General features: G+C 39.4%; 1 protein-coding gene across 1 annotated transcript in view; it reads left to right on the top strand.

The window, feature by feature from the left end:
- The window catches only part of TRHDE (thyrotropin releasing hormone degrading enzyme), a 326,844-nt gene that overhangs the window by 159,406 nt on the left and 154,024 nt on the right, over positions 1–13,414 (top strand). Inside the window, exon 4 of the mRNA XM_087814534.1 lies at positions 12,701–12,855. Within this exon, the coding sequence (XP_087670660.1) occupies positions 12,701–12,855 (155 nt within the window). The remainder of the gene's footprint in view (positions 1–12,700; positions 12,856–13,414) is intronic.

Raw genomic sequence — 13,414 nt, 5'->3', positions numbered from 1 at the left:
GTTAGCTCCTAGAACATCCCGAACACCGTGCAGCATTTTCCGCCGAGGCTGTGAGCAGGTCAGGCTGTGGAGCAGCATCCCCCCTCCAGGACTCAATGTCCCAAGTGCTGCTGCAAACCATGAGCAGAAACTTCAGTGTTCTCGGGCCTGTGCATTTTAGTGCAGCACTCCACACAATCCTGGTTTTCATTCTAATAACTCTTCAGACAGGTTCCAAGACATAAGACCCAAGGAAAAAATTTGCATAGTGTATTTGGAGGACAAGAAGAAACAGAAATAATGAGAAGGGTGTTACCGTTTTCTTCACGGTAGTGTCCCCGCCGCAAGTGTACAGTGATCAGTTGCATGTCGTTCTGAGCTATAGGACTCTCATGCTCTATTAACTGTGGGGTTAGGAAAACGGCTTCTGGCAATTTTCCATCATGTCAATTACCTGGGTATTTACATTAGGAGAAACATTTTTATGATGGGTACAAAAAAAAATATCCTCTCTTCTCAGCATTTCCCCATTAGGCGTACAAAATGTTTTCCTTCCTATAAAATATACTTTAGGAGTATAACTTAGTGATGCCCATTAGATACCGGAGCTTGGAGAAGCAAAGGGTTCAGTTCAGTCTCTGGTTTATTATTAGTTCTTTTTGTATTTCATTTCTTGATCTAATGTGATTTGAACTTGAGATTATTTGGAACACTAGTAATAGGTTTTGGGGGGAAAAATCATTGAAAGAAGCTCTCAGAAAGTCTCCTGTAGAAAAATTTGGAAAAGGTGGTTTCTTTGTACTCTCAAGAACGTATTTATAATAAAGCATCAGGTACCTTTGATAATGAAAGACACAGTTCATATTTTGATCAATACCTCCCATCTGATACATAGTTCAGCTGGAATGGGACATGCCTTCATTTTTCCTCCTGACATTGGGTGATTTGATGCTATTTCAAAGGGTAAATCTGTGGGTTTGGATCATAAAAAGAGAAAGTCTTTTAGGAATAAGCCAATAACTGAATTGATAAGGTTCAATTTGAGTTCCTTTACAGGCAAATTAGCTTTGAGCTAGTGTCAAAATTTAGTGAAGTAACACCACCTTTTCTGTCTCTACAATTGTGCTATTTTTAAACTCTATTTTCTTCCCTTTTCTCCCTGCCTTCATTACCCCAAACACCAACCAGAGATTTCCCTGGGAACCTTTAAAATGCACAGTGAATTTCACTTTCTCTTCTTTCTACTACTAGCTCTTGAAAATTTATCAATTGTTTAGATGCCATTTAATATCAGATAATACTTTGTATTGCAATAAGAAGTGATAAAAAAATCAACTATTGAACTTCAGTGATTTTTTTTCTCAGGGACTTCAACAGGTATTTGATTTTCCTTGAAATTTATGCTAGACTGTTTTAAGTTAAGGCTCCAACATTTGAATTATATGTTTGCATTTTTTATTGAAATTTATGTGCACTACTTGCACAGTTTATGCTTAGAGGAACTAGCCTTACGGCACAATGAATCTTTGTTTCCACTTTACCAAACCTACATAAATAATTTGCTTTTAGAGGTAACCACTTTGTAATCGGGCTGTCTAAAGTGCATATGAATTTGGAAATACATTTTACTGACAACTCCCAAGTTTCAAGAGGTAAGAATGCTCATTTATAAATAGTAGTATTTTCCTACTCTCTTCAGCTGGAAATGTGAATCTGTCAATTAAAAGTGTCAAAGAACTCTCCAACCCTGTACAGTGACTCCCAGCTACTTCAGACTGTTGAAACAAGAAAGACTCTTGGGCTCCTTGCTGTAGGATGGGCGCCCACCCAAGCAACTGCCACTCACTAAATAGCTAAAAGCCCCCAACAGAGTATTGTTTTCCCCCTTCAAGTGATGGTGCTAACACACATGATGCGCTTGGCGTTATATCTGTGTAAAAGGTTTTATGGTTCGTTTTTAAAATCTGTTGAGAGTGGTATTGAATGGTAAGCTAGTATTCTTTGAAAACATTTAACTACTTGAGTATTTAATATCTGTGTTTTATAAATATACTTAAGATAGTCATAGATGCTATTAACTCTTGCCTTAGTTTTGGGTGGATTGCTACTCTTGAACGATGTGACATTGTACTCTTCTGGCTTTCCCTTATCTTCTGACAGTGCCTGTTAGTATCCTTTGTGTGCCCTGTTATATGTGCCCATTCCTCTGCCTGTTTCTGAAGTATCAGTGCTCCTCAAACATCTTCTTAACTCTCTTCTAAGCTCCTCATTGGTTATAGTCTATTATATACATGTTGATGACTTCTTACATCTGCTCCCCAGCCCAGACCTCTCCCCAACACATCAGACCTGTATATTCAACCTCTTAATAGATATCTCCATTGGAATGTCTCAGAAGCCGCTCAAACTCAGGATGTCTAAAATAAGATTTTTTCACTATATGCTTCAGTCATATTGATCCAGCTTTTTTTTTCTTTTTAAATCCTCACCCGAGGATATGTTTAGAGGGAGGAAGAGAGAAACATCAATTGGTTGCTTCCCGTACTCACCCCAACCAGGGGTCCAACCCACAACCTAGGTATGTGCCCTGACCAGGAATCGAACACGCAGCCTTTTGGTGCACGGGACGACGCTCCAACCAACTTAGCCACCCGGCCAGGGCGATTCCGTTTTTGTTTAGTGAAAGTATCATGCTCTCTAGTACTTGTTTGCACATACGCTTAGCCTGATACGTACTTTTTCTCCAGCTACCTCCTATTTACGTAACAGATCTCACAATCAACTTTCTCCAGGAAACCTTTTCATATTCTTACGTTAAGATTTGGGGCCTCTTTTATATAGCAATAATGATAATACAGTAATACTATAGTAATATATTATAGCATATAATATAGTAATTTGCTACATATAATATTAATACATATTATATAGTAATATAGTATTTATAGTAATATAATATAGTAATATAGTACATATAGTAATACATGACAGTAATTTAGTAATATAGTATAAGAATATAACATATTTATTAATATAGTATTAGCTATAAAGGTGATGATGGTGATGATCATAATGATACTCTATTAATTTCTTATTGATGCTGTAACAAATTGCCACATCAGTTGTGGCTTAAAATAACACAAATTTGTTATCTTACCGTTCCAAAGGTTGGCACTTTGACACTGCTTTCTCTAGAGGTTTTAGAAGAGAATCCATAAATTTTCTTGCCTTTTCTATTTCCTAGAGGCTTCCTGCATTCCTCAGCTCCTGGCCCCCTCCATCTTCCAGGCTAGTGATGGTCTCCAGAGGACTGCTCACACTGTATCGCTCTCACACTGACTCTGCTGCCTCCTGCTTTCATTTTTAGGATCCTTTTGGTTGTTGAGTATACCCAGATAATCCAGGACATTCTTCCATTTTAAGGTCACCTTATTAGTAACCTTGATTCCTCTTTGCCGACTAATCTAACATATGCACAGGTTCTGGGAATGAGGGCGTGGACGTTTTTGGAGGGGCATTTTTGTTTGCCATAGTAGCTTAGCAGCTGTTGAGAACTTACCACTTGCTCGGTACTGTTCTGAGCACCTCACGTATATTAACTCACACAGTCGTCAAGAACTGTGAAGGGTGTGAGATTTTACTTCACCTTAATTTGCAAGCTTGACAAATCTGCCTACCATTGTTTCAGGAATGTTGACAGAAGACATGAAACTCCTGCATTAGAGACAAAAAACTTTATTCTTCTAGCTATTAGCATTAGCCAGAGTATCAGCATTTTTTGTGCCAGTTTCCCGAGCCCCCGTTCCCAATAGCAGTGCAGAGGTCCAGTGATACCTGCATATGCAATGGATTATATTACAGTTGAGGAACCCTGAGCCTAGGGAATCTGATTCTTTTATAAATGATCGTATGTATGACCGTCCTTCGAATTGGAGAGGATACTATATTTTTGCCATATATTTTTGTCGGAACAAAAAGGCAATGTCAGTGCTCACAGACATATAAAAATGTGAGAGACCCTTGAGAATTGTATTTCAACAATAGCCCTGGTAGTAACCCTGTGAAATAGTTGCAATTATAACCATCTTCATTTTACAGGAAAGGAAAATGAGGGGCATAAATGGTAAGTAATGTGCCCCATTAAGTAGCAGAATTGAGTTTTGAACTAGGCTGCCTGGCTTAGGAGCCCACGTTCTTAATCTCTGCTCGGTGCTGCATCTATTATACCGTGTACTCGCAGTAGCACATACACTATACTGCAATTTCCTTCTGTGTGTCTATGATATATATACTTTTTAACTTGTTTGTATCCCCCATTGGTTTTTAAGCTCCGGGAGAGTTTAATGGGACTGTATCTTTATTGTTCAAGGTTTATATAACCAGTGCTCAGATCAATCTGGCCTAAATGAATACATATTTCAGGAATGCATGAAAATATATCATAAATGAAACCTTAATAGAGGGGAACCTTTGCTTTCAACCTGCATTCTCTTAGGTAACAGCAAGTCTTGGTTATGTAACAAGCATCAGTCAGTTTGGCTTGTCACTGAATGATGGGGACAGGGGCCAATAGTGTGTTTTCTATGTTTATGCTTTGCCATGTCCATTAAAGCAAAGACCATGAGTTTTGAAAGTAAGAAGATGCAAAATGGGATGAGGGAAATTAAAGTAGAGCTAATTTTAAAAGCTAAATGGGTGAGAAAATGACGAATATTCCCTATGCATATGGGATAAGTCCTTTGGCATGGGAATTCATCTTCAGGGAAAAAAGAAATTAGACAACACGTGGAAGTTCTCCTCCTGTGCAATTAACAGTAATCAGTCAGTGTTGAGGAAAAGTGCAGAAATGAAAAAGAAACAGAACACATTTGAGTGTGTGGCAGGAGGATCAGCAAAAAGCAGCACATATGATGACACAATGCTAATTCAGGAGAATGCGAGGAGTTTGAGAAGTGGAGTGCTGGGCTTGTGAATACAAGTGGGTCTGATGAAAATCTGGTTATAGACCAAAGTGTGTAGCTGAGCCTAGTCTTTTCTGAAGGAAAACTGCCCAAGTAGAAAGTTCATCAGGAGCAAAGTGTTTTGTTTTAAAATGTTGTAGGACCGGTTCGCTTTTAAATTTGGTGGCAATGTATCCAGGGATAGTGAGGCTTCAGCTCTCCTTTCAGATGAACTTAAAAAGAGCCATTTAGAACCTAATCTGTGTGTGAGTAAAAAAACCATCAGAATATGCACTTGAAAGGGAGAAAAAACGTTGGTTGTCCTCATGTTAATAGATACCAAGAATGTCTGGCTTCTATGAATTTTGTCTTATTAATACTGCTCTTTCAAGTGCAATTTCTATTTTGACTAGCCACATAGGGTAACTGTTAGAACAAGGAGTTCTATTTTTTATATTTTAGCATAAAGGTTTATATAAGTAGTATCTTGAGCAAGTGACAGTCATGGCATAGTGAAAATGCAACTTTTTTTTTTTTACTTACTGTAACTTTAAAATTTATTTAGCATCCCTTAATGGTGATGTGGGTATGTGCTGTGACACTTTTTCTCTTACTCATTCTTAAGTAGGTTCTATATTGCATTATGTCATAAAATAAAATATTAATCCAGAAATCAAAGTGCCTAAGGTAACGTACTAAACCAACACTTCGTCTTTGTTCAAAGACAAGACTCTTCCTCTCCCAAGGGGAGGCCTGTGATGCATTCGATTCCCCAAGGTGGGGATGACCTGGAAAGATCCTAACTAGTGATAACATTGATTTAGCAGGTTCTGTGCTTGGAACTAAGTGCTTTACATGAGCCATCTCACTTCATCTTCACAACAACCTGCAGGGAGGTGTCATTAATATCTCCATTGCTCAATGAGGACCTGGAAACTGAGAGTGAACACTTTTTTCAAGGCCCCACAGCTCATAAGAGTTAGACCTGGGTTTGTATCCCAGAAAGTGTGGCCTTCAAAGCTGCACCTTTTAACAGTTCTGTCCACTGCCCTCTGCTAAGAAGACCTGGGCAGCAGTGCTGGGGAGATAACTGGGATGGTCATTGAGATGCTGTGAGAGTACAGCATGGAAGACAGTGTGGAGGGTGAAATTTAAAGGGGGAAGTGAGGCAGGAAATGGAAGTCAGAGGTAGGTCAAAAGCCTGGGGATTTCAGAGCAGGATGGATTTGGAGGGGAAGGACCAGGGCAGAGTTCAGAATGTGTCTGCAAATTTGGAGCCAGTACGTCTGAGGGATATTTAGCAGGGAGGTAGGGAGGTGACTTGCAGGAGCAGCAGTGCACGTCACGTGGCAGAGAGCAAAGCTGTGGAAATGGTGACCAGAACTGCAGAATTTAATGCTTTTTTTTTTTGGAAGAGTATTGGTAATGGTTACACATCTGTGTGGTTTGTAATAGCAAGCAAAACTAGAAGTAAGCTCTGTCCAGCATGTCTTGTCATCACAAGGCAAATTATTAGTTTATTTTGAGGTTAATTTTTGAATATCAGCCATGTACTTGCTACATGTTCCTCTCAGCATGGCATTGTCAGGCTAGTGGACATTTTTCGTGGCACCTGATCTTCCCCAGAGTGCAAAGGAGGAGGCTGCAAGGCTCTCTAATGGTTTAAGCCAGACTAAAGGGAAGGAGGCAATTCCAGAAGGAATAGGACATTGAGGGGCTATCAAGTAACAGTCTACTACAAAGGTGCTTAGGTATTTCCCTCTAGAGCTCAGAGAGAGCTGTCTGGGTGTGTGGGTGGTGACGGATGACATTGGAGTGGGTGAGAACACTCAAAGAAAACTGGTAACATGAGTAAAAAAAAAAAAACACACCAAAAAATCCACAGTTGGAAATCCTGGGAACTTTGATTTTCAAAAGTCAGAGGATGACAAGAAAGTAAAAAAAAATGAAACAACAAAAAAGAAAGGCTAATCTAAGATCTAGGGCCTGTTATAATAGCCCCTGATCAAACTATGATAATTGTCAGCAGAATTAAAAAAAAAAATGAACAGAGAGATGTCTACATGAGATTTTGTGATCTTAGTTATCGAGAGCTCTTTCAACATAGTGTTAAAGGTAGAAGGCAAATTATAGTGCATTGAAAGAAGCAAGGAGAGAAAGTCAGATTTTTATGTTACTTTATGTAATCAAACTCACTAGTATTATATGAATATTTGCTATCTGCCTACAGTTTTTAGACTGCAGTAGTTAATTGGAAGCAGACTACTATGCATAATTTTATCCAGGATTTTTTTTTTGACCTTCCAAGTAAATTAGATTCTGAAACATTGGCGTTTTCTTACCTCTGTTTTCAATGCATATTAAAGAGTTATGGTTGCACATTTTAATGGATATAGCCTCATGACAAATATATTTTGCAAAAGTGAAAATAATTTCATTCATTGTAAACAGGTCAGATCTTCTTTAAAGTTAAGCAAATGACTACTTCAGTTATTGGAAGTATTTTTAAAGATAGTTTCATTGAAATATAGTGACATGCAGTAAACTGCTCATATGTAAAGTGTACGGTTTGATAGTTTAAGATGTGAGCAAACCCATGAAATCAGCACCATATCCGCCACCCTCAAAAGTTTGCTGTCTTTTTAACCCCTTTCATCTTTATCTGCAGGCCTCTAGTGTCTACAGTCTGACAGTATAGATTAGTTTGCATTTTCTAGAATATTAGAAAATGCAGTCATGAATCATATAGCATGTATATACTTTTTTCTTCCTTTTTACTCATATAACTTTTTGGGATTCTTCTTCCTATGTTGCTGCATGTATCAAGAGTTCATTTCTCTTTATTGCTGAATTGTATTTTGTTATATGGACATACTACACTTTATCCTTTCACCTGTTGATGAACATTTGATTTATTTCCAGTTTTTGGCTACTCGGAGTAAACTTGTTTTGAACATTGTGTACACGTCTCTATATGGATATATACTTCATACAGGTATTCTTAAAGTATAAATCTATCACGAGATTCCTTAAGTTGTGAAGGTGTAGAGTAGAGAGGCACAGTTAAAATCTCTCTCAGTAGTAGTTAGAATAAATCCAAGTTTCTTCAGTGCTTTGTTAGAAGGTTATTAAGTGTGTAGTAGCATAATCTAATTTATTTTAATTTCTCTTTTTTTTTTCCTACTGCCATCCATAGTATGGTTCTCTGTATCTACTTTAACGCTTGTCTGTGTCTGAGAAGCTACCTCCTATTACTGAGCTCTCTGTATTTTACTCTGTTCTCAATTGCTTTATCTTTTTTCTTTCTTTTTAAATTACAGTTTACATTCAGTATTGTTTTGTATTAATTTCAGGAGTACAGCATAGTGGTTAGATAATCATATACTTTCCAGAGTGATCCCCCTGATATTTCCAGTACCTATACGGCACTATACTTAGTTATTACAATATTATTGACTATATTCCCTATGGTGTTCTTTACATCCCTGTGACTATTTTGTAGCTACTAATTTGTACTTTTTAATCCCTTTACCTTTTCCACCCAGTCCTTCAACTCGCCCTCGGTCGCTTTATCTGAATGTGACTGCATTTGCTGAAGAGTCCTTGTCTTGTTACCCAGGCCTGACTTCCATGCCCTCAGACCTCTGGAAACCAGTACAAAACCAGCGGTCTGCGTAGGTCCCCACTGGCTGGCTTTTTGGCACTGACCTTTAACTGCCCTTCACCATACCTGCTTATGCTGCTGGTCAAGCTTTTGCTGTTTGATGACTGCTCCCTGAATGTACTTTCCTCTTTATTCCAAACTTCCAGACTCATCTGGCCCACGTCTGGAGTCTTCTTTTTGTGCCATTTGAGCCAATCCAAGTCCCCGTGTGTGGTCAGATTGGCTCACTTAGTCTTGGGGACCTGACCACTTTGGGCTCTCAGAGAACTCCGGCACAGAAGTGTCTGTCTTGCAACAGGCTTGGTTCCAAAGGATCGTTCCTATGCCAACAAGTTCCTGCAAGGGAATAACACCAGATGTTACTGCTGTTGCCATCTGCTGGTCGCAGGCAGAGTTGACACAATATTGTTCTGTCATCTAGTTCATATTTAAGGAAGGTTTCCACTTATAGTCTTAAATGGAAGAATGTCTGTTTGTGTACCTGCAATTTGTACTAATTGTTGGACCTATATTCTTCTCCATCATATACATCAGCCTCACTGACCTTTCCGCATGTGTCATTTCCACCTTAGGGCTTTTGCATTTGCTGTCCCCTCTTAGAAAACACTTCCACGTATCTTCAGACAGCTGGCTTCTAAACTTATTCCATCTTAGGTGCAACGTGACTATCTTAGAGAGGCCTTTCTTGGCCACGCTATACCCATCTTACCCCACCCATTGATCACTATCTTACTGTGTTATATTTTCTTTGTAGCGTTTTTCATTTACTAAATTTCTTTCATTTATTACTTGTTAATTGACCTCCTCCTACACACACCCACATATGCATAGAAGTGCCACGAGAGAATGGGGCAAGGAGCTTGAAGTACAGAACTAGGCTTATATTGAGCAAAGGAGATGCTCAATAAAAACTTGTGTAAGTAAATACATATAGTACCTCTCTCTACCTGTTGAAATCTTATTTTCAGGTCCAACTCAATACTATCTCTTTCAAGAACTTCTCCAACCAGATTTGTTTTCTCTCTTCCAGCACTTTTTATTCCTTTTTTTTTTTCTTTAAATATATCTTTATTGATTTCAGAGAGAGGAAAGGAGAAGGAGAGAGATAGAAACATCATTGATCAGAGAGTCATTAACTGCCTGCCTCCTGCACTCCCCCTACAGGGGATGGAGCCCGCAACCCGGGCATGTGCCCTGATCAGGAATTGAACCCCGACCGCCTGGATCCTAGGTCAATGCTCAACCGCTGAGCCACACCCGGCCGGGCTCCTTCTTTATTTCTTGTGTTAAACTGTCATGTCCTCATTCTTTGTTTAAAATGTTATGGATACAGGGACCACCCCTGATTTATTTTAAAATACATTTCAGGCTTAAGAACACAGCAAATACTGAGAAGATGTTGTTGAAGTCATAAATAAAATCAACCATATTCTAAGACTGTTGATGATTTTATTCTTTTTACTATCATGAAATATTTAAGGCCTACAGAAAAGAATTAATAATATTATAAATAATATGCATGTACCCATTACCTGTTTCAAAAAGTTAATATTGAAGACACATTGGAAATCCCTTGTGTGTGATACTGTGATTTATAACTTATGGAAGACCAAATAAGTGTTTCTCATATATAATTCCTTCATGGTTCCTGGCTCACAGCTTTCAGAACCCTTGTAAATTTCTAAGCCATTACAGCAATAAAGTTGTCTTTTGTTAAGTTAATGAAGTGACTTTTGAATTCACTTATGGATGGGGCTGGTTGCCAGGGAAACCAGCCTTTTCGTTGGGGGTTAGAACTTTCTGCCGGGTTCCCCGACCTCCTGGGAGGAGAGAAGTTGGAAATTGTCAATGGCCAGTGATTTAATCAATCATGCCTATGTAATGAAGCCTCCAGAAGCCCCAAAAGACAAGGTTCGGGGAGCTTCTGGGCAGGTAAATACCTGGAGCTTTGGGAGTGTGGTGGGCCTGGAGAATGCATGGAAGCTCTGTGCCTTTCCCTTACCTTGCCCTACTCTTCTCCTCTACTTGGCGGTTCCTGAGTTATATTCTTTTGTAACAAACTGGTGATCTAGTAAGTTAAATGTTTCTCTGAGTTCTGTGAGCCACTCTAGCAAATTAATCAAACCCACCCGAGGGACGGTCATGGGAACCTCTGATTTATAGCGTCTGTCAGAAGTACAGTTAACAACCTGGGTTTGTGACTGGCATCTGAAGTTGTAGAGTGTGTGTTGGGGGGAAGTCTTGTAGGACTAAGCCCTTGACCTGTGGAGTCTGCGTCTATCCTCGGGCAGACGGGTAGACAGTGTCAACATCGAGTTGAATTCTCCCACACCCAGCTGGCGTCCAGGAATTGCTTGTTGGTGATGTGGCCAACCCCTTTCCCGCTTCCAAGTTGAAACTGGGTCCAGGAACCTCTTCCTTTTCTCCTTCTTTCATTCCTGAAGCATCATGACTCTGGATTTGGTATTTATCATTAGAACATGTGTGCGATTGCATGTGCACTATACCACTACCGACTGTCTTGGGATGTGTGTGCATGCGTGAATATTCACTTGTAACACACGGTATTATTCTGCTTGTTGTTAAGTAGTATATGGTAAGGGTCATTTTACATCTTAATTGTTCCCTCAACATTTTGTTTTTCAGATTACCCATGTTCACACATGTAGTGCTAGCATCTGGTGGTGAGATGATTCATGTCACTTGCTGGATACATTCCTTTATCTATTTCACAGTTTCCTTGCTTGTTATCTTCACGAATGGCATTTAGTTTTCCATTTCCGCTGTTACAGAAATACTGCAGTAAACATTCTTATACCCTTTTTTCCCTTGGCATCCTGGGGAGTGACTCCAGGGTTTGTTTTTATTGGGAAGTGTAACTTCTGGAGCAGAGACTATAAACATGATCCCATTGTGATTAAGAACAAGGCACTGAGCCAGGCTGCCTGGGTTTGAGTCCCTGCTTCTCCACTTGCTGCCGTTCTCAGGAAGCAAGGAGCACCAGCTACTTGCAGCTCTTCTCCTGAGCGGCTATGTCCTACCTCAGCCCCTGGCACCCAGCACTCAGCTTGGCTTTAAGTCTCCTTGGCTGTGGCACATCCCGCCGGAACCAATTCCCAGCTGCCACTGCCTGCGCCTGGAGCCAGAGCCCAGCGGGCCTGGGCCTTCACAACCAATCGTTACTTTGCATTTTTGTACCATTTCTGGCCCATGGAGAGGTTCATTTTCAAGCCTGCAGATATTTTTTAGTTTTCCCTTTTAATATTTTATGTATCATCACTACATGTTTGGAGCGGAGGGAGTACATCAAAGCATGAACTTATTGATACCCTAACTGGAAGTTGAAAATACTTCTGTGAACTTTCAAAATAAACACAAATCTTAGAATCATCTAATCATAGATTTTGGAGCTGGAAGGGATTTTCGAGATAATGAAGGCCAATAACCTTGTTTTATAGATGAGGGAATTGTGGTCTCGAGAAATTAAGTGATTTACCCATGTCATATCTCTAGTTAATGGTAAAGGCGAGACCAGAACCAAAGCCCCCCTGTTCCCTCCACAGTCCTTTTGCCACTACATTCATCATCATAGTTTTCTCTATATTTGCATGTAACATTTTTATTTTTAACCGGACTCACAAAATAAATTAGAATTTAAGAATTTAGAAAAATGACGTCCATTTTTAATCAGATAGAACATGCTTTCTTTTGAAAAATATTGAGATAAAAGTAAGTATGGTATTCACTGCATTGAACGGAATATATTCTCAGTAGAAGGCACTATGTCTTCTGACTGTAGATTCCTGCTGCATTCGGTTTCCTTGACTTTTTGAAACTTATCAGGATGGGCCCATCAATAATGGTGCTGATACGTCCAGCCTCCGACTGCATTGGGTCTGAAAATGAACTGTGATGAATGGACATGGCCAGAGTGTACGGTGATAGCCTATATGTCTGCTGTCATGCAGAAGTGTCAGGGAGTTTAATTTAGGGGAAAAAAATTACTGAGGAAAAGCAAGTATTCCTTTTAATTAGGATTTCTTGACTTTTTTAGGATATGACTTTAGAATCTGGTATGTTTGTTAAAGCCTTTGGAATTGTTTTATTCTATTTCTAGATCTTTTAGCTGTGCCTAAGCATCCGTATGCTGCTATGGAGAACTGGGGACTAAGTGTTTTTGTGGAACAGAGAATACTGCTGGATCCCAGTGTGTCATCTATTTCTTATTTGCTGGATGTCACCATGGTCATTGTTCATGAGATATGTCACCAGGTAGGAGAAAAAAGGATCAGGTGTAAGTATAACTGCAAACTGTTGAGAATGTAGAATGATTTCAGATACTTAAATTAGGAGCTAAGTTATTATCCTCCCAATTAAGTTTTAATTATAGATGGAGCACTGTGTCATTCTTTCTGGAAGATACGTTGTTTTTCTCAAGTGACAGCGTAAACAAAAGCAAACACACTGATCATAGTGAGTAAGCAACTGTCATTTAGTTTAGTGGAGGAGTGGGATGGCACTGCCACCCGGCAGCCTCTTTGGAGACCCTCTCCATTCACTCTTCCTTGTCAACCTCACTTTATTTTCTTGTGATTATTGGTGTGCATACATGGTAAGTTCAGCGATGGCGATGATTTATTGCATTGCTGCAAGATGCAGCTGAGTTTTGTGTACGTGTCAAAATTTGTTCTTGCTGAAATCAATTTGTTATTCCCGTTTTCCCATCACACAGACACTTAGGAAGTCTTTCACTAACTCAGCCATAGACTCTTTGTTCTCAAATGATTGATATTTTTTGTCTTGGCATGTGTAGAAATTCATATGTAAATTA

The sequence above is a fragment of the Miniopterus natalensis genome, chromosome 2, assembly GCF_054644295.1.
Source record: "Miniopterus natalensis isolate mMinNat1 chromosome 2, mMinNat1.hap1, whole genome shotgun sequence".
NCBI lineage: Eukaryota > Metazoa > Chordata > Mammalia > Chiroptera > Miniopteridae > Miniopterus > Miniopterus natalensis.
Note: the sequence above shows the minus strand (reverse complement) of the source record. Positions and strands in the feature narration are given on the sequence as shown.